This window comes from Elgaria multicarinata, chromosome 5 (genome assembly GCF_023053635.1).
Source record: "Elgaria multicarinata webbii isolate HBS135686 ecotype San Diego chromosome 5, rElgMul1.1.pri, whole genome shotgun sequence".
Lineage (NCBI taxonomy): Eukaryota > Metazoa > Chordata > Lepidosauria > Squamata > Anguidae > Elgaria > Elgaria multicarinata.
The window spans coordinates 69901382-69928433 of NC_086175.1; the positions used below are offsets into that span (position 1 = coordinate 69901382).

At 42.6% G+C, this 27052-nt stretch overlaps 3 protein-coding genes across 3 annotated transcripts in view; 2 read left to right on the top strand and 1 right to left on the bottom strand.

Moving 5' to 3' along the window:
- Nucleotides 1-4054, bottom strand: part of SLC37A1 (solute carrier family 37 member 1) — a 32318-nt gene extending 28264 nt beyond the window's left edge. The window contains exons 1-2 of the mRNA XM_063127553.1: nucleotides 3975-4054; nucleotides 2100-2181 (exon numbers count right to left, since the gene is read on the bottom strand). Of these exons, the coding sequence (XP_062983623.1) occupies nucleotides 2100-2181; nucleotides 3975-4030 (138 nt within the window). The 5' untranslated portion in view covers nucleotides 4031-4054. The remainder of the gene's footprint in view (nucleotides 1-2099; nucleotides 2182-3974) is intronic.
- WDR4 (WD repeat domain 4) overlaps nucleotides 1-27052 on the top strand; it is a 208983-nt gene that overhangs the window by 160104 nt on the left and 21827 nt on the right. The window lies entirely within an intron of this gene.
- On the top strand, nucleotides 11368-26348 carry RSPH1 (radial spoke head component 1). The gene is made up of 9 exons (XM_063127554.1): nucleotides 11368-11542; nucleotides 13041-13154; nucleotides 13620-13725; nucleotides 17263-17353; nucleotides 18945-19080; nucleotides 20913-20978; nucleotides 24532-24703; nucleotides 25090-25227; nucleotides 26108-26348. The coding sequence occupies exons 1-9, from the start codon at nucleotides 11489-11491 to the stop codon at nucleotides 26164-26166; spliced, it is 936 nt and encodes a 311-aa protein (XP_062983624.1). The 5' UTR covers nucleotides 11368-11488; the 3' UTR covers nucleotides 26167-26348.

Sequence of the window (27052 nt, forward strand, 5' to 3'; positions counted from 1 at the left end):
ATCTTGCTGTCCATGGACTTGTTCTAGTCATATTTTCTTTCTATTTTGTAGGTTTTGAATAATAGCCTCAATTTAAGCTACCTTGACATGCACTTTAAAAAAATGCATTTTTGTTTAAGAAACTGCAAATTCCCATGAGGCCTTAGCTGTCTCTTAGGTGAAAGCAATAGAAGAGGACAGTTGCAGAATATGCATAAATTATTACAGTATGCCTTAAACTAATTCCCTATAAAATATGAAGCAGGAATATATAATCACAGAAAATGTGACTTTAAGTGGGTTATATGTGGAAGAAGGGAATTTAGGCAGTGATCATTATAATCCTTTTCTCCTCTACGACAATAAATTGACCCTAATCCAATTGAAGTTTGCTTTTAGTGAGACTAAGTACAACTATGTGGCTTGAGTTAATGTGTACCATTGATTTCAATGGCAATTAAGCACATTTGTCTATAAAACGCCTGGAGTCAGTATTTTTTGCCGATAACTGTAGTGTGTGTGTGTTTTCAATTGTCAAAGTGATCCTGGTATTCTTGTTCCTTATGTTAACTGATACTGTAAACTGAGTGAAGAGTACCTTTAAAGAAAATGGTACAGAAATATTTTAATTGTTTGATGGCTAGATATCATGGTCTATGGACCTCACTCTGGATATTTGGCATGTGTGTTCCTCTGTAGCACTCTTTGGGTTTTGAGCAAATCTGGGGAATTAAAGAACTAGAGTACAAGAGATATAGCATAATTTCTCTCCATCATCTAGGGGCTGTCTCCACGATGCCGAGTTGGCATCACCTTCCCCCAAAAACCCGCAGTTTCCTTTACCCAGGGTGGTGTTGAGTAATCCCAAAGCCAAGGAGAGAGTGTGGGGTTTCCGGCGTCCGTCTGGGCACCAGAGCTGCCTCCCCCGCCCTCTTTTTGGTTTCCAGAGACCAATCACTGGTCGCCTTCCACCAGGACCGTCACCTAGATCAGTCCCGGAGTGAGGTACAGACCTTGCTCCCAAAAAAAATTCAGGGTAAGTTACTGATTTTTAAAAGCACAGCTTCCCGGGAAAGCCCCATGAGGCTACAAATCTGTGGCTGTGTCATATAATTGACGAAGAGCAGATTCACAGCCATCGCAGGGCTTTGGCCTTTCATATCTTGTTATCATAATCAGTTTAGGTGGTTTTATTTGCTGTGTGAGGAAGGTGTGGAGAACCACAACAGCCGAGTAGAAGATAGAACTTCCTTTTCTAACCTTGGTTTCCCAGATACTGTTGGACTACAGCTGCAATTATCCTCAGCAAACAGACAAGTGGTCAAGGATGTTGGGAGTTGTAGTCCAACAATAAATGGATACCAGAGGTTGGGAAAGACCAGGTTATAGGATTTTACTAGAAGTGGGGAGACTCAGGTTCAAATCCTCACTCTGCCATGATGTTCACTGGCTGACCTTGGGCCACTAATTCTCTCTTAGCCTATCCTACCACACAGGAAAGAGAGAAGAATGAACAATGAATGCCACTCTGAGCAACTTAGAGGAAGAGGATATAAATGTAAATAACAAATCAAAACTGACAGATGGCAAAGCATTTCTAATTAGTTGGCATATAAAAAGAATGTGGTTGAGCAAAGAAAGGAACGCAACATGAATTAGATCTAAATAGAGTTGTTTGCCACTGATTGAAACTGTAGCCTCAGCATACCATTACAGGCTTGGTGAGAGTGCAATCATCTGCCTCAATTGCGATGAAACAGGTGGACAAAATCTGAGGCCTATCTCACTACATCCTTATTTTCCGTTTGGCCCACTTAAAGTGACATTTTATTTGCCTTTGTATGCATGGTCCCTTCCATACATTACCAGGTTATATATATCTTGCCAATGTGTTTTACAGAAGTATACATAACACTGAGTCTCTTTGTAGAATTTTAATCACATATTGGCTCATTACAAAAAGTTTATTTGGTTTTATTACTCTACCACAGGCCCAGTTTTATTGCTGCATTGCACTGTAATGTGTACAGCAGTAACACTTTTATAAAAAGTACATAACATTTTACTTCTTTGTTTGACGTCAGCAGGATGTGTTAGAAAGTCATTTCCTTGTTGCTTACCTTAACTATGCTTATTGGTTTCCTTGATAAGTGGAAACTAACATACAGCATAAAAGTCAGGACAAATGTAAAAGCCCGGTACCTGTAACAGAACAAACATTCCATGGGTTGCAGCTATTTTATTTGCCTAATATATACTTGCTGCAATCATTTTAGGCTGTTCAATTATTATATCCATTTTTATTATTTATTTTCATTCTACATGCAGATGTGGAGGCTAATCAAACAAAAGTGAAAGATTAGATAAATAGGTTAAGTGATTTCCAATTTATTGCCCAATACTTAAAATGCTTATTGAAATTAATTGTTTTGAGGAAAGAGTTTTGTCGTCATTTACAAAATCAACAGCAAAGAAGGATATTTACCATTAGCTAGAGCAGGGGAGGGGAGCCCATGGCCCTCTAGATGTTGTTGGACACTAACTCCTTTCATCCCTGGCAATTAGTAATGCTGGCTGGGGCTAACTGGAGTTGGAGTCTATCAATATCTACAGGGCCACAGGTTCCCCACTTCTGAATTAGGGGGTGGCCTATAAATGTACTATATTGACAAAATCCCCCAATCCAGGCAGCTATGCCTTGGCAAACTTTAGGCATAATCAGGATCCACCAAGCTGCTGGACTGGTTGAAAGTGTCAGAACAGCTCCCAGGCATTGTTGACAATTAATGCATGGCCTCTGGGCTGTGTAATATCCAGAACCCAGCTAGGATGGCCAATTTTCCAATTAGCTTCTGTAGCAGTATGACTACATATAAATATTATCACCAGCTAATTTCCATGCTGTAAAAAGCTTTGCCTGCTGATTTCTGCATACGAACCTGTTAAAGACATAACAGCAAACCAGTTTCCTGCACGTCAGTTGGAAATACAAATCCCAGGTATGCCTGGGATCAATGGGGTGGAACATGTCAGTGCAAAGTATTAGTGGATAATGCCCTACATTTGTACTGCAGTACGAGTTAGAAATATCACTGTATTCGATTACAGGCATTAAGAAATATCTACACGGGGGTGGGGAATTCTTTCAAACTCACACTTCACAATGCAGTATAAAGCAGATGTATTCATTGATAAGTTGATACATCATGATATTGTGAATGAGCAGTGGTGTTCTGAAGGCAGACACTCATCATGAGAGTCCCCATAACCATATCCACAAGGAAAGTGCAAAGATACAGGCAACTATGTATCAACAAACAAGTTGTAATAGTTCTCATCTCCACTAGGAGCAGGTCATCTGTAAAGCTAATGGGTCTTAATTGCCCATTCAAGAACATGCCATCCCAAAATACTTTGCAATAGAATAGGGAACAATATACTGTTGCTGTGAAAATTCATTTCCCACCAGCTATTCTGACAATGGCAGCTAAGCTCAGAACAAACAGGAAATTCTGAGAGGCAGATGACATCAGCATCCCTGCTATTCAAAAAGTGCCAGTGATGTGTACTAGTAGCATGCTCATGTATGTTGCCCAATCATTTCCACTGCAAGCAGGAGAGGCTAAATATACATGGGAATTCAGACCTTTTGCTGGTTTCTCCCCTGACAAACCAGAGAAATAACCCCAAAACAAACCATGGTTTATTTCTAAGTTTGTCAGGGAAGAGACAAGCCAGAGGTCCAGGTTTGCACATCACATTGAACAAACCATGGGCCAAAGTTTTGTTTACTGTCATGTACAAAGCCTCCCATTCCCAAACTTGTAAGCAATGTAGTTGTAAGAAGTATAGTATAATGCAAGGCTAAACCTAGAAGAAATACACAATTTAACAATATGCATCTTTGTGCAATCTTGTTTCATATTTGAAAATAGATTGGACATCAACACTGGATTAGTCTGAATGTTCTTTTCAAGAAATAGAATATAACTTACCACTGGTCTCTTGTAAATGATGTGATCAAACGAATCCCAGGTGGAAGCTCAGCCATTTACTTCAGTACCAGTTTCAAATTTTATTTATTTGAGCGCTTCAGAGACTTGTTCTATGTTTTCAGTAAACAAAACGTCAAGCTGGCCAATGTCCTTTACATTTCTTCCTTGATGTCATCAACCAAGTGCATACCTTTCAAAAACAGTGTTTAAAAGTTACTAATAAAGCAGTCACAAAATTTCTCAGCTCCAGTAAAAGTCTGAAGAGAACATACATTTAATTTACTTTTCAGGTTCACCATTTTTTTTCTTGCTCCCCCTTTACCCAGATTCCCTCTTCCTTGCCTCCCTGCTCAGCATTTCCTTCCCTTCCCTACCACAACCACCCTCTGCTGCCACCGCTCACCTCACTGCTCCCTCTCCCCTTCTCAGGATTGCCTTTGCCGCTTCTCCCCCTCTGCCCCAGCTTCTTTGCCCCCAACCCGCCGACCATAATTTGTCAAATTTTCATGTCATATCTTCATATTTTAAAGATTAGATCAATACATCTTTGTGCAATATGCATTCAAAATTAATCTCTCGTTTGCCTTAATTCAAAGTGGAAGAGGAGCGTTTGCCTATCCAATATTATCTCATAGGAGGGGTGTTTGCCAATGGACTCTTTACTGCAATGTTTAGATTTGGCTGTTTCTATAATATACACAATTTGTGGTTCTACATCGTGGCTCAGGTAGGCATGCCTGTGTTTCTTTTCTCATTTATCCATTAGAATTCTCAAATATGGCACAACAACATGGCCTATTGTACATTTAACTGTTAATTGGCAGGGTTTAAAGAAATGCAAACAATGGTGAAAATGTATATAGCTTAAATCTCTAGAAGAATCTGGCAGCAGGTCAGCAGCCCTCAGATACCGGCTTAAAGGGCATTAGATGTACCTACTACTACCCTGAGGAAGTTGGTGTTGGGTGGCTAAAAGGAAGCCATAAAATCAACCTGTAAATAGGGGGGGGGGGATAATTGCCTGGCAGCAATGAAGGCACCAGGAAGGGAATTCCATAAATACAGAACTTACATGTCTTCACTCATAAGACTACGCTGGAAGAGAATATAATTCTTTCAAAAGCCTTCTTTTTATACAGCCCAATTAACAAGATGGTTTAAGGAGCTTAACAGCACAATCCTACACGTCCTTACTCAAGAGTAAATCCCATTAAGTGGGGCCTACTCCCAAGTAAGTGGTTTAGGATTGCATCTTTACAGTTAAATCCTATGCATGTCTGCTCAGAACTACTCCTAGTAAGTGTGAATAAGATTGCAGCCTTAGAGCCTAAACAGTGCTCCGTGGCTTTGCATATATGCCCTAAGATAGGGATGCAGAACCTCTGCCCCCCCCCGGGGGTCCCAATCTGGCCCCCTGGGGTTCCCTAAAACACTGCGCCCCTTGCCCTGGCACCCCCCTCCCCCCACCCCCAAACACCAATCCTTCGGCAGTTTCCTGGCTTTTGTGCAGTTTTCCCCAGGCTAACAGGTTGAAGCGCCTCTCCCTAACGCGACCCCCTCCGAAGACGGGTGTAGAGGGAGGGGGGGCTGTGCGTGCGTAACCGACTGAGAGAGAGGAAACAGTGACAACAAAGCAACAAATACACACACACGTAAATATGCATACACACATTCCCCCATAGAATGAATGCACCCCCCCACCCTTTATGCCCCTCTAGCGGACGCTCCGTTGCTCAAGGCGACGTTGGGCCGACGTTGTTGCCAAGCAGCCGCAGTCAGCAGCAGCAGGTGCATCTCCGGAGGGAGCCCGCGGCACTTTCCCCTAAGCCAGCCTCCCTCGGACAGCGGCTGGTTTTTTGGCCAGGATGAGGGAAAGACCTATCCGAGCCCCCTCCCATCCTCAACACTCCCGCCTTCAGGGCTCCTTCTCCGAGGCTCAAACTCGGGCGCGCGGGGGAGGCAGGGAGGGTCCAATCCTACCTGAAGGGAGGAGGAGGAGGAGGATGCCGGCGGCGTCCCCACTTCAGCAATAGCTCTGGGCGCTCCAAACACGAGGCGCCGTTTCCTGGCAGCGGCGACTTCCTGGTTTAGCCGCCGGTTCGCTTGGTTTCATTCAAGCCGAGCCGGTCCTTGAGTACGGCGAGAAGTGGGACAGAGGCAGGAGAACCTGTTCCGCTTGTCGGGCTTCCTCTGTTTTTGTTCTGACGAAGAAGGGCGCTCTAAGGCATGGCTTGAGGCGCTAAATGTCAGAGAAAGAGAGGGAGGGAGGAGCGAAGCCTTGCTCCTCTTTCTGACTTATTTTAAAATAAAAAGCATTGCGTGGCTCTTAACATGAAGCAGAGGTACTGGTTTACACGGTTCTATAAGCGGCGGCTCGTAAGATTTTTCCCTTTTCTGATCCGACTACTACAAGCTGCGTCGAATGAATAGCTGCGTTGTCAGGTAGAGGTCCAACAGGAGCAGCTTTTCTCATCAGGAAGATGCATTGCTAAGAGGAAACAGCGGCGTCAATTAAATATTTTATTGCAGCGTTCTAAACAGAGAGCAATATTTATATATATAAATGTTTTGTCCACGAACTTCGGAGCGGGTTTCCTTATGCAGGATTAACACGCACGCACACAAATATTGTTTTCGTACTTTTGCAAACCTTGGGATTCCCCAAGCCTGTTTAAACCTCCCTCTTTTCCCCTGTTCTGGTTGGCTACATAAGGACCCCCACCCAAGAGAATGATATAGCCTATTATAGCTGAAATGCCTCCCTGGTTGGGTGGAGGGAATGTGGTTAGGTAGGATTGGAGAAGCTCCATTACACTTCTTGGTTCTTAATTTCCTCTCTCCACCATTTTAGATACGTTGGCCAATAAATTAGTCTAATTGTCTGTGCTTGGAGATGGGGGAAAGGGGGGCAACAGCTTTTTATATTTTCTTGCTTTCATGTAGCTGCATACACCTACACAGAAAACGCATGAAATGAGAACCTTCTGTTCTTTTTCTTTTGTACAAGCATGTGACAACAATAATGAATGATGTTGCTGTTATCAAAACACGAAACATGGCAAGGATTCATATATGATCTTTTTAAAAATGATGGTTAATATGTTTTGCTGTTGTCTCAGTAATCCCTGATACAATTCTGCAATGGATGGCATTGTTGTTATATCCAATTATAGTTGCACAGCAAACATCTGCTTTGCCAACAACAAGCAGTATTAGCTGAGATTTAAACCAGGCACTTCTAAATTAGAGATCATGTTCTTGGCTGCTGTACTCCCAGACATCAGCTCTTATTTATTAACATACTGCTTTTTAATTTTAGGTCTTTCTCCTAGTATAAATAAAACCAAAATGAGCTAATGCTCATATAGCAAAAATGTTCTACTCGAATCAGGTTGCTGCTCTTTTCTGACATCACCCAAAAGAATTCTGGTATTGTTTATTCTCAAAGTAGATGGAATGTAACACAACCTGACCCAACATTTTATTTCCATGCAAATGAGTCATTGGTAATTATCATTGCAGTCAGACAAAGCCCTTCCTATCTTTTCAATCTATTTTTGATGTAGGCATATTATGCCAGGAATGGACTACTGGTTTAGTCCTGAAAGTCACATCAGAAATACAGCATGAACCAAATGCTGCAGACAATTTACATATTTTAATTTCGCAGGATTAACACAATTTACATAAATCCATGTGAACATGCTGTAATTAGTTGGCAATTTGTATTTGGACACTGCGATGTCATATAAAAAATGAGAGCCAGCCCTTGGAAGAATCCCTGCAAATGGGTTTATGATTTAGAAATCATAAAAATTGAAATACATAAATAGTTGCATGATCCATATATGATCACTTTCCTTTCAGTGAAACAGCTCCCAGCACTGAACCACAGGCCATATTATATTAAACAATGCCCAGGGTGAGTTTTAAATGAGCAATTTTATATGATGTACATGTTTTGGAGGCTACTGAGCTTTAAAAAAAGGAGTAAAGTCAAGTGCATGCCTCACTCATTTCCCCCCAACTATCCATTTTGAGGTGATTTCCTGGCTTTTGTGCAGTTTCCCCCCCCCCCCCCCCTGTTCTAAAAGGTTGAAATGCCTCTTCTAAGGCTTGGGGCTTCACCATACCAGGCCTTTTTATCCCGCAATTTAGAGCTTCTGCTTCCAGATTTTTTATGGGATTAAAATCGACTCCTTACATGTGCTGATACGGGTTGTTTGTCTTTCTTGGCAAGTTCTCAGTTTCATTTTCAGTTTCATGTTTCATGTTACAGCCACTAGATGGTGCTGCTGTTATAGTGCTATTACAGAAGTACACAGGAAATAAAGTGCTTCATAAGCACTTCCTAGAGAAAAAAAAATAGACTTTCCCTGTGCTTTACAATGGCAGGATAAAGATCATAAACTGTGGGAGGGACCCTGGAAGTTGAAGATGTCCTGTAAAGGATCCACAAATTTCCCTGAGTAAATTTGATCAGATGTTATAAGCTCCATGTGGAGAAGCAGTAAGTTCTTTAAATTAAAATATGCTAGTATTTTTTATATTTTAGCCCCACACACCCAGTCCCTTCTTGCTTTGGGCCCACCCACTACTGGACTGCAGCCCCTGAGAGCATCTCCAAAATGGATTGGCCCTTGATCCAAAGGAGGTTCTGCATCTCTTATTCCTCATGGATCATACCAGTGTGTTTGGGAGTATCCCCATTCACTTCTTTTTGTGCTAGTTTATTTCCAACAGCCATACTATATCTGGAATTATATCTGTGATTCTACGGTATTATTATTATTATTATTATTATTTTATTATTATTATTTATATAGCACCATCAATGTACATGGTGCTGTACAGAGTAAAACAGTGAATAGCAAGACTCTGCCGCATAGGCTTACAATCTAATAAAATCATAGTAAAACAATAAGGAGGGGAAGAGAATGCAAACAGGCACAGGGTAGGTAAGCAGGCACCGGGTAGGGTAAAACTAACAGTATAAAGTCTGCACAACATCAAGTTTTAAAAGCTTTAGGAAAAAGAAAAGTTTTTAGTTGAGCTTTAAAAGCTGCGATTGAACTTGTAGTTCTCAAATGTTCTGGAAGAGCGTTCCAGGCGTAAGGGGCAGCAGAAGAAAATGGACGAAGCCGAGTAAGGGAAGTAGAGGCCCTTGGGCAGGCGAGAAACATGGCATCAGAGGAGCGAAGAGCACGAGCAGGGCAATAGTGTGAGATGAGAGAGGAGAGATAGGAAGGAGCTAGACCGTGAAAAGCTTTGAAGGTTAACAGGAGAAGTTTATATTGGATTCTGAAGTGAATTGGAAGCCAATGAAGAGATTTCAGAAGCGGTAATTAGTTTCTGCTGGCCAGGGGCAATGAAAGGCATCCCAAGATTGTGCATTGTTCATATAAGTTTTGTCTCCAAGATGCTTAACTATACCTTTGATCACTAACAATCCCTTATAGATCTAAAAGCATAAACCTATGCATGTTTACTGAAAAATAAGTTCAATTGTGTTCAGTGGAGCTTACTCCCATGTAAGTATGCATAGGATTGCAGCCTAAGAGTATTTAATAATATCTTATCCTTCTCCCTTTCAAAACTGCAAATGTATTTCTGATATAAGAAAGTCTTCCAAAATGTCCCAATATGTTTTGCTGCCGAGTGTCGAAGAATGAAATGCTACCCTCTCCCATTCCATGTACAAAAGCTGACTGGACTAGCAGTTGAAAATTTCTTCAACATTGATGATGAGACAATATCCTCTGATGCACTTGAAGATAGCATACTACCGTATTTCTTCGATTGTAAGACGCCATCGATTGTAAGACGCACACTAATTTCAGTACCACCAACAGAAAAAACACACACCCTAAGACACACCTGCGATTCTAAGACGCACCCCATTTTTAGAGAAGTTTATATGGGAAAAAAGTGCGTCTTAGAATCGAAGAAATAGGGTAGCTTAGGGAGCACAGGACAGGACATGTGGCCCACCACTCTGTTCTTCAACACTTTGCTGCCACTTCCCAGTATCTGCTGCCTTAGGCCCATTCAATTTGATGCTCCAAGAACTAGTTTTAATCCGCTGTTGACACAAGAAAATGAGTCTTTTACACTTATCTGTTGTACAGATAAACAGGATTTATTTGCATCTCAAAGAAATAACTAGGGATGTGCTCCGCTTCTCTTTGGTTCAGAGAAGCAGGATCGTGGCGGCCTAATTCGCCCCCGGAAAAGGTGGAGGCAAAGAGAATCAGGGGGGCTGCGGATCGAGGCGAAGAGGATCACCTCAATCCAGAGCTTCGTCTGCAGGTAAGTGTGTGTGTGGGACTCATTTGGTGCTGCCGGCGCCGCCATCCATGCGGCGCCAGGTAAGGGAGCAGGGAGGGACGCTTATCTGCGTCCATCACAGGCTTCAATTGAGGCCCCAGTTGAAGGCGGAAGTGAAGGCCGAGGCCTCTTCCGGCTTCAACCAGGGCCTCAATTGAAGCCCGTGATGGATGCAGGTAAGGGGGCGGGGGTGGGGTGGCTTATCTTGCGCCGCCGCTGCTGTCCATGTAGCAACGGCGGCAAAGCCGGATCTCGCTCCGTGGAGCAGAGCGGGAGACAGGCGGAGCGGTGCGAAGAGGATCGGGCCCGATCCGGATTTTCCAGATCGGGCCACGAAGAGGATTGGGGGGGTCCGTGCACGCCCCTAGAAATAACCAGAAATGTAAGATCTGAGACTGTAGATGTCAACAACAACTAGCAAGTCCAAAATAGAAAGTACTCTGGTTGCACTTATAATTCAGATTTCTAAAATCCATCACATACCTATGTATACCATGTGTGTGTGTGTTTAAATGCTTTTGATACAAGATAGTGATTTACTAAATATTTATTTAGCTGTGAGGAAGCAGGCTCATCTAGTAGTGGGTAAGGCTGCAATCCCGTGCACACTTACTTGGGGGTCAGTCATTGAACTCAGTGGGGCTTATTTCTGAGTGAACCAAAGGATTGTGCAGCATAAGACTGTGCTATGAATCGGTAAGTCCCGGGTACGAATTCCTGATCATTGGCCGGGCTGATGGGAGTTGAAGTCCAAACATCTGGGGGACACCGCGTTGAGAAAGACTGATGCAGAGTTTCAAGAAGTGAACGTTTCCCTGCCATTTCATCCCCACCCTGGGAAATGCTGTGCCCATTGTTTCTTTTCCTGTCGTGCAGCCTTAAAGAACGTTGCAAAGAAACACACAAAGAAAGCCAAATGCGCCGCCCGCAAGCCCCCGTCAAAAGTTATGTCCCGCCTGCCTGTCACACAGCGGACCAATCGCGGAGGCAACAAGTGCCGAGACGCAGAAGGTGGAAGAAAGGGAGGCGGAACAGGCATTGGCTTCCCTGCCGGATCAGCCGCGACGGTTCAAACCACGGTTGCTATGGAGATCACGCTCCTGGAGCACCGCTCTCGCAGGAGGTCGGTGAGGGGGCGGGGTCCGACCAGGACGCCGTTTCCATAGTGACAGGGCCTTGGCTGAAGCATGTCGGACCTTGGCTCAGAAGAGATCGAAGAGGAGGCAGAGAACGACTTGGGGGTCAGTGCGAGGCGGCGCGGGGGGATATAGGAGAGCGGGAAAGAGCCGGCGAGAGAAAAAGTGTTGGTGGGGGGGGGGGATATATGTGTATGGTTGAGTTAGATATTCGAAACACATTTACTGTGGAGTAAGCCCCATTGATTACAGTGGGACTGACTTCTGAGTAAACCTGCACAGGAGTAAACGTCATCTGAGTAAACATCTCCCACTGTGGTGCAGGACCTGGTGAAGAAAGCGGCTTTTGCTGACTGATTAATGCACTTTTGCATGATGACAGAAACGTTTGGGTAAAAATAAAACAGTCACCACATTATGTGTAACTTAGGGTGACCATATGAAAAGGAGGACAGGGCTCCTGTATCTTTAATAGTTGCATAGAAAATGACACCTGCTGAAATTCCCTTTTCAATGCAACTGTTAAAGATACAGGAGCCCTGTCCTTTTCATATGGTTACCCTATATAAACAAACATTAAAATGTTTAAAAAGTAAATTGTGTTTCAAGTAAATTTTGATTATAAACATAGGACCCTGCCTTATACCAGGTCAAACCATTGATCCATCTAGTTCAGTCAGTGTGACTATAATAAACTCCTTTCGATGCCAGGTGAAGATCTTTTTATTTTCCCAGTACTTTAACAGTTTATCATTTTAGTCTTTTAATTTTGCTGTTTAAAATCTGTATTTTAAATCCATATAAACCTCTGCATTGCTGCTCGGTTTCATCCTGGTTATGCCTTTATATTGTACTTTTATATTGTGTTTTTATACTGTGGTTTGTTTTATACCTTGAATTGTACTTGACGGTTTTAATTTTTGTGAACCTTCTAGAGAGAAATGCACTAAATAAACAAATAAATAAATCTGGTAGTCTTTTAGGTGCCAGAAGAGTCTTTCTTGTTTTTGCTGCAACAGAGTTCATTCAGCTACCCCTCTGGAAGAAAACTACCAATGGCTTTGAATGTAAAGCATGTTCTACCACTGAGTTATGGCCTAAGACCAGTATGAATATAGAAGTTATTATATATTCCAAATATTTCTTTGCTAGTCAATTCTATGCATGTCAGAAATAAGTCATATTAAGTTCAATGGAACTTTTTCCATGGTAAGTGTTACATAGGGTGACCATATGAAAAGGAAGACAGGACTCCTGTATCTTTAACACTTGAATAGAAAAGGGAATTTCAGCAGGTGTCATTTGTATATATGGAGAACCTGCTGAAATTCCCTCTTCATCCCAACAGTTAAAGTGCAGGAGCTATACTAGAGTGACCAGATTTAAAAGAGGGCAGGGCACCTGCAGCTTTAACTATTGTGATGAAGAGGAAATTCACCAGGTTTCCCATATATACAAACAACACCTGCTGAAATTTCCTTTTCTATGCAACTGTTAAAGATACAGGAGCCCTGTCCTCCTTTTCATATGGTCACCCTAGTTTATAAGCAGTTTAGCTTCTCTGTTTTAGTGGAATGCTAACAGTTCATTCTCATTTGAGTAGGAATATGAAGGAGAACGCAATGAAGCTGGTGAACGGCATGGACATGGGAAGGCCAGATTACCCAATGGTGATACCTATGAAGGTGAATATGCAAATGGTAAAAGAAGTGGGCAGGTAAGATTCATTTTGAAAACAATTTGCTCATTTGCCACTGGAAAACCTAGTCTCTGAGTGCCAATACTTATGTGGCTAAAATAGCACCATCCATGCACAAGATGGAGGTATCAGCAGGCTTTGAGGAACCCCAAGGTTTACAGGAATACAAACCAACTTTTTGGGGGATGGGTGAACTCTAAGTGGGTGGGGTAGGGTGGAGGGAATGACCAAGAAGTGGTCCAGTGAAGACTGAGCATACTCAGTGAGCACTGAATACTGATTGGCTGTTGGGGAGAAAAATGGAAAACCAGGGAGGGTGGAATGGAATGGAGTAACTGGAAATCTGAATAGGAGCAGTCGACCTTGCAACATTTTGTGGCAGATCCTACTTGTTTGCACATGTCAGCTATTTTTCTAATATAGGCACAGTAATCAAACAATCCTGAGATTGAACAATAACTCTGTGCAACATGTATGTTTCAGGGACTGTACAGATTTAAAAATGGTGCACGCTACACAGGAGAATACTTTGACAACAAAAAACATGGCCATGGCGTCTTCATTTATCCTGATGGATCCAAATATGAAGGTAAATTGTATTTCTTTGTTCATATTTAATTGTGAGGTTTCTGATGGCAATTGTGTCCCTGTTTGTGAATTAATGATAGACTGTGGTGGTAGGGAACAATAGATTGAGAGGAGTTATTTGATTCCACAAACAAAAAGATTATTAAACCTTTCCTTCCCTCCATACTTGCCACAGCATAGACTTCAGAGAAGAAATGATTGAAGGTTTTGTATAAAATGAGGAGAAATACACCTTGATAAAGCAGTACATATGGAAGTATGTATGTCTCTAGCTAGATGAAGAATTGCATGTCTGGTTCCCTCCCTAAGGCAGCTGCCCAAAATCTGTAAACAAACCAATCAACTTTTGGTGGGAGGGTGAAAAGTGGAGAGAGAATAAATCCAGCCCCAGCGTTACTGCCCTATAACAGCTGATCAGTACGATCACTTCTAGTTTTCTGAAAGGGTAAAACTCTTGTAGCACATAAATGGGGAGGGGCCATAGCTCAGTGGTAGAGCACTTGCTCTGAGTGGGGTGCCGCAGGGCTCAGTCCTGGGCCCAGTGCTCTTCAACATTTTTATTAATGATTTGGACGAGGAGGTGCAGGGAACGCTGATCAAATTTGCAGATGACACAAAATTGGGTGGGATAGCTAATACCCTGGAAGACAGAAACAAACTTCAAAGTGATCTTGATAGGCTGGAGTGCTGGGCTGAAAACAACAGAATGAAATTTAATAGGGATAAATGCCAAGTTCTACATTTAGGGAATAGAAACCAAATGCACAGTTACAAGATGGGGAACACTTGGCTCAGCAATACTACAAACGAGAAAGATCTTGGAATTGTTGTAGTTCGCAAGCTGAATATGAGCCAACAGTGCGATATGGCTGCAAGAAAGGCAAATGCTATTTTGGGCTGCATTAATAGAAGTATAGCTTCCAAATCACATGAGGTACTGGTTCCTCTCTATTCAGCCCTGGTTAGGCCTCATCTAGAGTATTTTGTCCAGTTCTGGGCTCCACAATTCAAGAAGGATGCAGACAAGCTGGAGCGTGTTCAGAAGAGGGCAACCAGGATGATCAGAGGTCTAGAAACAAAGCCCTATGAAGAGAGACTGAATGAACTGGGCATGTTTAGCCTGGAGAAGAGAAGATTGAGGGGAGACATGATAGCACTCTTCAAATACTTAAAAGGTTGTCACACAGAGGAGGGCCAGGATCTCTTCTCAATCCTCCCAGAGTGCAGGACACGGAATAACGGGCTCAAGTTAAAGGAAGCCAGATTCCAGCTGGACATCAGGAAAAACTTCCTGACTGTTAGAGCAGTGCGACGGTGGTTGTGGGCTCTCCCACACTAGAGGCATTCAAGAGGCAGCTGGACAAGCATCTGTCAGGGATGCTTTAGGGTGGATTCCTGCATTGAGCAGGGTGTTGGACTCGATGGCCTTGTAGGCCCCTTCCAACTCTGCTATTCTATGATTCTGTGATCTTTGGGATCTCAAAATAGGCCTGGAAAAATTTGTGCCCTGAACCCTGGAGAGCTGCTGCTGTCAGAGTCAACAATACTGGGCTATATGACTCAGTATAAGGAAGCTTCCTATGTTCCTAACTTGGATCAGGATCTTGGAGACTGGTTTTGCATGATTGTGGGGGTGAGAAAAGGCATTATGGCTTCTCTCTCCCCCCCCCCCCCCCGCTGTGCTTGCTGTGTGTATCTCTTGTTTACATAACAGTGTGGGTTGGCATGATGTCCAGACCCAGCATGCAGCGTGGGTAATTATGTAAACAACTAGCGTACATGTGGCAGGGGCAGGGGAGAAGCCATGATGGCTTCTTTTACCCCTGCGATCAAACCTGGCCATTTTGGGAATAGGGTTCAGCACTTTGGATAGCTCCTTTAGAGTTTTGGCCGATTCTGATTAAAACAGAATGGTATCACAGCTCCACCGAAATTGGAGCCATCAGCCTCCACTGTATGCCCTGACTTTCACTGGCTCTCCGAGGATTGATGCAGAGGCCATTTCCAGTCCTGTACATGAAATCCTTTAACTAGAGATGCTGGGTTTAAACATGGACCTTATACCTGCAAAGTATATGCTCGTCCACTGAACTATGGCTCTTCCCATTATGGGATTATGGCAGATAGGCAGAGCAGGACCCACTGGCTGTGCACAGGATGCTACTATAGCTAGATTAATACAAGCCACTTTGCATCAGCCCCTGATGTCACATGTGCCACTGGCTCCACTGTGTTGATCTATGCATGTTGAGTGCAAGTTCTACAAAGGGGCACTTTAGTCGCGTACACCTTCATTCCACATGATCAAGATTGCCCCCATCCCATAATACAGGCCTCTCAGGCACATGGAGTACCTACATGTGTGCAGCTGTGTATGGATAGGTGCTGCTGTACGTACATTATGCATTGTGTACACAGTGTTGGTGGTGGGGCAAGCAGTGCAGTCCTGCACACACCTTTCTCTGTGCATACATATGTGCATATAAAGTATCTTCAGGGGGGCACTTCTGTTATGGATCAGCACTGGCATTATGTTCCTCCTTGAGCCCTTGACTAATGAGCAGTTAATCACAATGGAGGAGGCCTGCACAACTTGTGATCTGCTAAGCTGAATGCATGACCATCAGCAACGTATTATGGCCTGCCAGGTGGCTTGCAAAACTTTTGGTCAACATTTTTGCAGTTCCAGTCAGGTAGAAACAAACAGGAAGTTTTCAGCCTCCTAGTGGACCAGCATACATAACTTAAAGGCTTAGTGAGTCACAAGGTATCAGACCTGAAACAGAAGATTACTTCCAGTAGGTGAATTGTACTTTGGAGTGATAGGATTTGCAACTGAGAGAGAGACAAGTGTCAGCAGCAGTACAAGAAGATCAAGGGCGTCATCAGACGAGTGTTTTATTGCTAGGCACTCACAGATTTCCACAGGTCCCTCTCACGACATCGTCTGCATCCCACGCACCTCCCACCCCTTCTAGCCTTCTACATGCAACAACATCCCCCCCCAGAAAGTCTGACTTATTTTTTGAGATGGAACTTGCCTCTATCACCTGCTATGTGCAGAAGAAGCAGCGCGATCAAAACGGCCACGTGCACGTTGTTTACTTCCTCTTTTGAAAGAGGAAGTAATGAGGGACAAACGTGCGGGTGGAGAAGTGACAGTAAGGAAACGAGATTTTCCCCTGTATGATGACGCCTCAAAATGGTGTAGAGAGGTACACCAAACTAATATTTTTGTTGCCCTGTCTTTTGGGCACATTCTTATTCCAGGAAATCTCTGTTTACATGATGAAATGCTCCAGTTTTACTTCCTTGTTGTTGTTCCCCTTCATACAGGATTCTTTTAGTTCTAGATTTTTCAATCACGATCAGTGAAATATGAATTATATTTATTATATTACTATTGTATAAGTACTGAGCACTTTCCCTGACATTAACTATTACATTATTTGTTCAAGCCAAGACCAAGTACTACAGTTTACAAAGGTGCGTGTGTGTGTGGAAAGTTTTATATAGCTTTCTATTATGTTCATTGCAGGAGACTGGGTGGAGGACCAAAGGCATGGAAATGGCGTTTATTACTATGTAAATGGAGACACGTATACTGGAGACTGGTTCAATCATTGCAGGTTTGCTTCACTGCAGTTTCAGGTTTCTTTTTTTAAATATGATTGATGAATTGTAAATACTAGTGCAGCCTTCCCCAACCTGGTGCCCTCCAGATTTGTTGATCTGCAACTCCCATAATCCAGAACCTGCACAGGCTGTGCTGGCGGGGGATAGTGGTAGTTGTGGTCCAGCACATCTGGAGGGCACCAGTTAGGAGGAGGCTGCAGTAGGATCTGAAACAAAATCTTGCACCGTGTCCCTAACCTTTAGGACAACTTTCATTGATGGCTTCAGCCAGCCTCAGTCAGGATCCTTGCAGTGCTTTTTAGGCCTCTCAGACAGGAAGGGGGAAAGGATACTTTTTTCTCTACCCACTGCAAGATCTTCCCTTGCCATGCAATGTAGTGCTAGAGAATTCTTCACAATCATCCCAGAGTGCAGGACACAAAATAATGGGTTCAAGTTACAGGAAGCCAGAATCCGGCTGGACATCAGGAAAAACTTCCTGACTGTTAGAGCAGTACGACAATGGAATCAGTTACCTAGGGAGGTTATGGGCTCTCCCACACTAGAGTCATTCAAGAGGCAGCTAGACAACCATCTGTCAGGGATGCTTTAGGGTGGATTCCTGCATTGAGCAGTGGGTTGGACTCAATGGCATCATCATCATAATAATTAATAATAATGTTATTTCTAATCTTCCTGACTGTTAGAGCGGTACGACAATGGAACCAATGACCTAGGGAGGTCGTGGGCACTCCCACACTAGAGACATTCAAGAGGCAGCTGGACAACCATCTGTCAGGGATGCTTTAAGGTGGATTCCTGCATGCCCAGGAGGGGGTTGGACTCGATAGCCTTATAGGCCCCTTCCAACTCTGCTTTTCTACAATTCTATGAACCTACGTTTTGGGGCTGCTGCCAGTCCTGAACCTGAGCATTGTATTGCCATGGAGCAAGGGTGGTGGCTCTGGAAAGTGGGAAAGGTCCATAGGAATGGGAGGCTTTTTGGTTTTTTGTTTAGCCTTATGGCCTTTATTTCCCCCACCCCTTCCCACCAACCCTAATCCTCCTTCCAGGATATTCATGATAAGCTTAGGCACTTGACCAGGCCAATTTCTTCTGTCTCTCCTGCCCACCATTTTCCGTTCCCGGAATTTCATCCTAACATGCCATGTGTCAGCTGCTCTCAAGTACATACTAAATCAGTAAATAAGCCAAGGCTCTATTTAGTTGAAAACCAGTGTGCATTAACTGTTAAATCAACCAGGTAGTTTGCATTCTTATTCGGGAAATACATGGAATTCAAAACGGTAAATGAACAGTGAAATCCTATACATGTCTACTTGGAAGTAAGTCTCATTGAATTCAGTGGGGCTTACTCTGAGGTAAGTGAGGACTGGATTGCAGCCTTAATTTAAATCGGTGATTTAAACCAGATTTTTCTTAGAGATAAATTTAATAATTACTTTAAATTGATTATTTAAATTGCCTTGAATTTTTATCAGTGCATTCTGAGACAATGTGGGAGAGACAGCTCAGACAGTGTTCAGAATCAGAATTAGGCTTTTCTACCTGTTTAACGTGAAGCTGCTCTTTGTCTCTCCATAGGCATGGGCAAGGTACCTATTTCTATGCACTAACTGGCTCTAAGTATGTTGGCACCTGGGCAAATGGACAACAAGAAGGATCTGCTGAAATTATTCACCTAAACCATAGATTCCAGGGGAAGTTTGTGAATAAGAATGTACGTATGTATGTTAGAACTAGTAGTGATCTTCGAATGTCTTGGAAGGGATTTTTCATTATTTAAATCTTAACTGAGAGTGCCGTGTCACTTCTTCAGCTTATCTTGTATCCAGTCTCCCCTTCCAATATATGATAGTCCTGATGTTAGCCCAGAAGCTCCTTATGTACAGAGGTTCTCACATATAAGACTTCACGCAGAGTCTTATGTGAGCAAGTGCTTTTCTTTCACTTTAGTGTGGGAGCAGTTCTACCTGTCCATACACATTTCTCAGGAGGGTTTGATTAGCCTGAGAATGTGTGTTTTATTTTGGTAGATGGTGAATATCAGGGGTTCCCAAACTTTTTGGACCAGTGGGCCCTTTTGGGAATTTGAGAGACTGGTATGGGCACCATCAATGGGTTCCATAGAGCATGAGGCTAGACACATAATAACTGCTGTGGGGTCCTGGCTAGTCAAAAGACATGGGGGCTGGGGGAGAAATAGCAAGGCAAGAGGCTGGGAGGAAGGGGGGAAATAGAGGGGTAGAGGGGCGAGAAAGAGTGATGCTAGAAGTTGGGAGTGAAGAGAAACAGCAAGATATAGGGTTTAGTGAGAGAAAAAGAGCAAGTGTAGGGCTAGGAAGGGAGAGAAAGAAGAAGGGTAGGGATAAGGAAGGGAGAGAAATAGCAAGGAAAGCGGATGGGTAAAGAGAAATAACAAGGTTAGGGGCTGGGAGTGGAAAGATAGAGGGCTTAATTAAATGTGGCTTTTATTACACACACATGATTGATTGCTCATGGTAGTTTGTGGGTCCTTTACATGACGTCATCAACCTCTAGGGCATCTCCTGAGCTTTTTGAGCTTTATCTCACTTTCAAAAAAATCAGGGAAACCTTAATAAGAAGACTTCAAAATGCAATTCTTTCCCATGAAATTCTGAAGTTGCGCTGTAACCACAGCACCATCTAGTTGCTGTAAAATGAAACGTATAGAAAGGTATTCCCCAAATAAAAGCACATGTCCGACTGTGTAAAGAAGCTGATTTTATTCCTGCAGAGAATCCAGAAGCAGAAGCCCTGGTAAGGATGCGAAATTTTATCCTCATGTGGTATAGCCCAGAGAAAGAGCAAAGGGGACAAGTCTATGCGGCTAGGGGAAAACTATTTCCTTCTCTTCCTGAACAGCTGATCAGTGCAGGTCCAGGAATGGGAAGCAGAACATGATGACCTAACGTTTTCATTTTTAAAAAATTATAAATACATTTTTGAAAGGGCAGGGAATGGAGAGCTTTGTGGGTGCCTTTGGAGGTCCTGTGGACGTCCCAGTGAGGACCCTGGTGTATAAATTTCTTAACAGTATCAGCAAAAACAAGTAAGACTAACTTGAAAGAATACCAAATTTACTATGGCATGCGCTTTGGGTACTAGAATCCATTTCATCAAATGCATGATGCGTTATCGTCAATTGGCAGGTGCACATGAGTGTAAAAGGGGAAAATTTTAACAGTCGGGTCAGATGAAAATGCAATGTAAAAAATACAATTGTCATAATCTGTGACAATTATGTTAAAGTTTACATACGAATTATTACTTTCAGGTCAGCAACAAAGTCTCCTAGGAGATTGAAATGTTCCCCCACTGGTTTCTGGATATTGCTGTTTCTGATACCAGATTTCTGTCTTTTTGTGTGTATGTAGAGAATGACTCGTTTTCCTGTATAGAATGCAGAAGGGCATTGTTGGAAGATGCCATCTTTGGGGGTGCTAGAGTATAAAGCAGTTTGAGGGATATTTTGTGTCTTTAGGATTTGATATTGTCGGAACATTACTTTTTCCTCCTTTTCTCATACAGCCATTGGGTCCTGGGAAGTATATATTTGATATTGGATGTGAACAACACGGGGAATATTGTCACGAGGTAAATGCTATAGTGTAAATAATGCTAACAACTAGAAAGCCCAGGATTGTATTTATTATTTTAGCTCACTTGATTCTTGTTACGTCTTGTAGCTGACAGGTGAACAATAAATCTTGTTAAAAGGTATGTACTTTTCTTAGCTTTACAATGCAACAGTAACCATTTTCATAACAACGCTAGCGTGAATTCAGTCATCTGGCCTGCATTTCACAAGATGAGAAGGTGGGCTTGATTCTCCATTTTTCTTTTAGCCTGTTGCTGTAGGAATACCTGGCCCTAAATCCATGCAGATCTTTTTGCAAAAGTTAAAATAAAAAATGGATGGAGGGTTCCACATAGGACTCACTTGTTGTCTTCCCCACCCTGTTTTCCTGTGTCTTTACCACCCCTAGTGGTGGTATTAAAATGTATAATGGTACAGAGAGTTAGACTTTCAAGGCTTTGCAGTTGTGCTTTTCCAACACCCTATCTACAACATGAGTGGTGCTGTGAACTGAGTCTGTACGTAGGCATTCATGGGTAACTTCATACATGAAACTCAGAGCTCAAAATGTTATGTTAGATCAGTGCTCTGATATTTAATACCAAACATTCTCAGAACATTTTTCTGACCTCGTTTCAGTTTTGTTGCAAGTCAGCTGCTGGCTAAGGGCTCAATCTATACTAGCATTTTTTTGCTGCTCTCATTTATTTCAGTGGGGACTGTGCAACAGATCTTAGATCAGTAACAGCACAGAATTGCATAGCCAGACTAGCCCTTCATTCAAAGAGTGCTGTGAATGCTTACCCTCCAGCATGAGAACCTCCTCCTTAATGTCAGCTATATAAACATAGTATTTTGTTTTCAAGGAAAGGATATCACTATATTTTTGTTTTAAAACTGATTTAAGGAATGCCTTTAATATCTGCAACTCAAATCTGAATCTTAGATTCTTTTTAAAAAGGTAGTAAACTCTGAATACTTAGCATGCAAAACAGCTAATGTTGTTGGATTCAAATTTCCTGTAAATACCCGGTGTCCCCAGCCCACTCCCACCTTTCCCTGGCCCCTATATATCTGTCCTGCAAAAGAGGCAGCAAATGAGCACCTTCTGTTCAAAGCTATAGGGAGCCATCAACCAGTGACAAAGCATGTGGTACAGTTTTTAGAAAGTGTGCCATATGCTTCTGTCCTCTTTTCAAATTATTTTACTCTTTTGTGAAACTTGTGCTGCAAGCCTCCCTTTATTCCACGAATGCAAGTTCTGTTCTTTCCAACAAAGTTGTACTTTCCTCCATTGCAAATGGGGCTTTTAAACTCTTGAATAGTGGAATTCATCATTCACTTTGATTCCTTTTTGCAACTTGCTTAGCTCGTGCGAACCAAAAGCAAGGGGAGAGGCAGCAAAGAACTGCCTTCTGCTCAGAACTATGAGAAGCAACCAGCCATTGAAGCCTTTATCTTCACGGAACCTAGTACAACAGAGGTGCTCTCTGGCTTTGAAAAGGAGTGTTTCTGCATGGTTTGCTTGCATGTGACATAAGTTAGAAAGGAATTCTGGAAAAGAAAGAACTCCTGTGGAGCATGTGTTGATATTATATCATTTCACTTTTTAAACATAGAGAACAACCACAAGGAGGTGGTTGGAAGCGTTTGCTTCTGCTGTTAAACTAACCACAGTTTCCCATTCCATCAGAACCCATGGAACTGTGGTTTCTTTAATCGTGGGTTTGTTAGAACAAAATCAAACCATGGTTTCAGATATGAGTAGATGCTTATAATACCATTAACTCTTTATTTAGATAAAAAAAAAATTGAAACCAACGTACTGTTTGCAATCCAATAGAGGGAAATAGCAAAGACATAAGAAGTATACTGTTGCTGGCACCTAGTGCAGTGGACACTGTCCAAGTGTCTTTAGGGGATGTATTCCATCATCAGGGTGCCAGGTCTTCAAATGCTATTGAAGAGCATAGCATCTGGAGCAGGTTCTCTCATGGAGATCTTAAAGAGCAGGCAGATTTTATGGCAAATACTTCTAGAAGAAAAGTTGGGTCAAGATTTTTTCTGAATCACCATGCTTCTGGATTACTGACTGAGCCTTATTCAGATATTTATTTTTTTGTTACATTTATATACTGCCTTCCTTGAAAAATGCCCAGGGTAATTAACAACAATAAAACCCTTAAAAACAAAACAAAAAACTACCAATCCACAAACAGGCATGCAGTACTGCAACTCAGATAAGATCAGATTAAAAAAATGGCAGCCAATTAAAAACGTAATTAAAACATAATTGAACCAGAAATACAAGTGAAAACACAGAGCAAATAAAATCAACCTGCCTAGTAAACTAAGCACCTGTTTAAAGAACAAGGGACTTGCCTGTTGGAGGAAGGCCATCAACGAGGGGGCTGAACAAGCCTCCTTCCATAAAGAATTCCAAAGTCTGGGCATAGCCAATGAGAAGGCAGCTTCTTGAGTTGCTCCCATGCACACATCAGATGCTTGTGGGACATGGCGAAGGGCCTCTCTGGAGCATCTCAAGACCCAGACAGGCTTATAGAGGAGACCATAGTCCTCCCAAGACTGGCCCAAGATATTTTGCCAGTCTTGGGAGGACAAGATGGCACCCTCCTCCTGTTCCATGTACCAAAGCCAGCCAGATGTGTGTGTGTGTCTATACACTCTAATAACCCTGTAGTGGCTGCACAGTGGTGCTGTGTTGTTTATATGATGCAGCCATGTTGGACTTTTAACTCCCAAATTGTGCTTTCTAACAGTGTGTTCCCCCTGTTGTTTCTCTGTCTGACGGTGGCGGCCTTGGTTCAGGTTAAGCCCAGTGGGCATTGCTTGGGTTGGAGCCAAGCCCAATTGTGATTCCCCCCTCCCCCCATCCAGGGTTAGTGCAGGAATACAGGACAGGAGGCAGGCTTGATGAGCCGGCTGGATAGCCTGCACTCCCTCCTGCTGTCTATATTTATCGGTTCTGCTTTGCAGCAGCAATGCTGCGGCGTTTTAAGGAAATTGGCTACAAAGCCACATCGTATAGACATCTCCTGGTTGTTGAATCTTTAACGCTGGTGAATGGAACATGTCCTCCACTGCACCTGAGGGCACCAGGATAAGTTAGGGATTGCAGGGCAGGCTACCTGACACACACAGCTCTGTTCTCCAACACTACAGCCTGACCAGGTGGTTGTTTCCCCTGCTCCTATGTGTGGCAGTTGCATGACCAGGATTACTCTAATTACCCATGCATCATAGGTTGCCGTGTCATCTGAACCCGTTGCGTGGCACAGGCATAATGACTTTCTCCCTTTAAATGGACCCAGTCAACAGTCTGGCTGCAGCATTCTGAACCAGATGAAGTTTCCAAACAGTCTTCAAAGGCAGCCCCACATAGAGCATGTTGCAGTAATCCAAATGAGATGTAACAAAGACATGTATATTTTTGAGGGTTGCAAGGGCGCATGCAATATGATGTGTGTGTGTGTGTGTGTGACCACAAATATGTATTGTCATTGCCTTTTTCATTCAAACTGTTACTCTGAATATTCATCTGATCTTTAGGAAAAACCAGAAGAAGAGGAGGAGGAAGAAGCTTTGGTACCAGTTATTCCAAAATGGAAAGCAACAAAAATTACTAACCTGATACTCTGGGTCCCTGAAGAACCACCTCCTCCAGAAACGACCCCGGTAGTAACTGTACAGGCTCCATCAACTGAGGAAGCGATAGCTTCAGGTTTGTACTGTGGCTGTGGATGCAGTCCACATTTAATGGGTATCTTTTATTTGGCAGATCAAGGTTTCGCAAGACTGAATATATTTTATAATCTTACACTGTGTAGGATTTCCCCAATAAATCTGGACCCAATAGCAGGTCCACCACTCCGTTTGGAATGTTGTGCATAATTGTCTTTGCAGAGGGAGAGATCCAGAGATTCATTGGCCCCCGTAGGTGATTGGAACTTTCAGGCACGGTGACAAAGAAGAATAATTCCTATGTGCCATTTTTAGGGACATGGCAATGGATGTTTATGACACCTACAGTTACAATGAGGGCATTTTCAATTACTGAAAAATATGCTTTCACTCCCCACCCCCAAATCCCCCACCCCTCTATTTCAGCTGGAGCTGAGACTGCTGCTGAAGCTTTTGCTGAAACTGCTGAGGCACCTGCAGAGGTAGCAGAGCCCACTGAAGTGACATCACCAAAAGAAAATGAGGAAGAAGAAGAGGCAGCTAAAGATGACCAAGGGGATCAGGGTGAGAGATAGAGAGAGAGAGAGAACGCAATCCTTGGTCCTTTGAACAAGCAGTCCTGACATACTTTGCATTAGAACAGGGTTTGCTGAGAAAATCCATCCCCCCCCCCCCCCCCGCACCAACTACTGTGTGGATTGCAGCTAAATTCAAAGGGGATGGGGAAAATCTGAGGAGGCATGGCAGATGACATCGTTGTTGCTAATTAAACATTCCTGACACTTTGACACTGAAAGCCCCAACTCCTCTACCTCGCAGATCATGAGTAGGCTTCCAGATGCAGGGCTACTGTGTTAGTACATGGCATCCTGCAAAGCCTCGTTTGTATCCAGTGCAAAAGTAGATTTGCACTACAGTTGGATGAAATAGAAATATTTTAAATCTGTTAGCTTCATCTCTTCCTTATTGCCTATTTTCTTACTCCCTTTCAGGCTATGGGTTGGATTCAGACGTATTTATACTTCCATTGAATCATTGAAATCAATCGGATAAATTATTCATGACTAACTTAAGTCCTGTTGATTTCAGTTGGTCTTTAAGTATGACAAAGTCTGCATCCAACCAATATCTGCGGTGCTTCCTCAACTTTTGTCTTCAAAACTATTCTTCACAACCTATTTTATTTAGTAACAAAGTCTTTCTCCCCAACATTATGAGCCATTCACAAGTTTTTACAGAAATAAACCCTCATTTTCTCTATTCTTCCTTTTTTTTGCTTTTACCTTTGCCTGTTTTTTATTTTAGCTTAAGCATTTTTATGCAACAATTGTTCATAAATTCCATGTTCACATAGTATTAGGCTGACGTTTCAGAAATTTTAAAAAATGATAATATTTTTATGTTATTTTATTTATTCTCCTTTTCATTTTATTTCCCCCCACAGTTGCAGTGACTGGAGAAGAAAAAGAGGAAGACTCAAAGGAAGCTGAGCCTCAAGATTAAGGGAAAGGAATGACAAAAATAAAATTTAATGAAGTAAGGCACAGTCTAGTCAAGGTTAAGCACCGTTAAGTTCCATTAATTTTAACAGAACTTAAGTGTATGTTTAACTCTCCCACTGAAATCAATGGGACTTAAAAGTGGTTAATTTTGGTGGGTCCATACCCAAGCTTATTTATTTATTTATTTTTGCCTATTGGAGGCTGATGGCTCCAATTTTCGTGGGGCCATGAATCCATTCTGGGTTTTAGTCAGAAGCAACAAGAACTCCAAAGGAGCTATCTAAGGTACTGAACCTGGGATATAGCTCCTGTAGAGTTCTGGCTGGTTCTAGCCAAGCTTAGAATGGATTCACAGCCCCCCATCGAAATCGGCACCACTAGCTGTCATTGCTTTAACCTATCATCTGGATCGCTTGTTTCATGTTTCAAGGGGCAGCTTAAGCCTCATTGCTGCCTAAGGCAAGAGGCAAAGGTCTTCCTCACCCCATCATCACTCACTCCTGCTCCTACTCTTTCAGTTCTTTCTAAATTCAAATATCTGTCAAGCTATTTTGAATAAAGACATTTTAATGAATGCCTGGCGTAGGATATAAGATTGGCTGTTCCTGAATTTATGATTTTCCATGCCTTAACCCCCCCCCCCAAAAAACCCCTTCTATTTTGCAGACTGTAACCCAGTCTTGCTAACCTCAGTATCTTTACATACCTTTGTATCTTTACATACTAAATTTCTGGTGTGTTTTTTATCAGTATCTGTAACAGAAATGTAAAACTTGCATTGGCTAGAATGTATTTTTGACTTAAAATGGTTCTCTTTCATGTCCTGCCCCATTAGCAGCATTCATATTTTCACACATATAGGGCTGAATTCAGGCTTAATGCTAAAC

Excerpts from the sequence above, each read along its gene's own strand:
- RSPH1 (XM_063127554.1), top strand. The coding sequence starts at position 11,489 with ATGTCGGACCTTGGCTCAGAAGAGATCGAAGAGGAGGCAGAGAACGAC. Across the intron at positions 13,155-13,619 it reads ATGGTAAAAGAAGTGGGCAG|GGACTGTACAGATTTAAAAA; the intron begins GTAAGATTCATT and ends TGTATGTTTCAG. Across the intron at positions 25,228-26,107 it reads AGATGACCAAGGGGATCAGG|TTGCAGTGACTGGAGAAGAA; the intron begins GTGAGAGATAGA and ends TTCCCCCCACAG.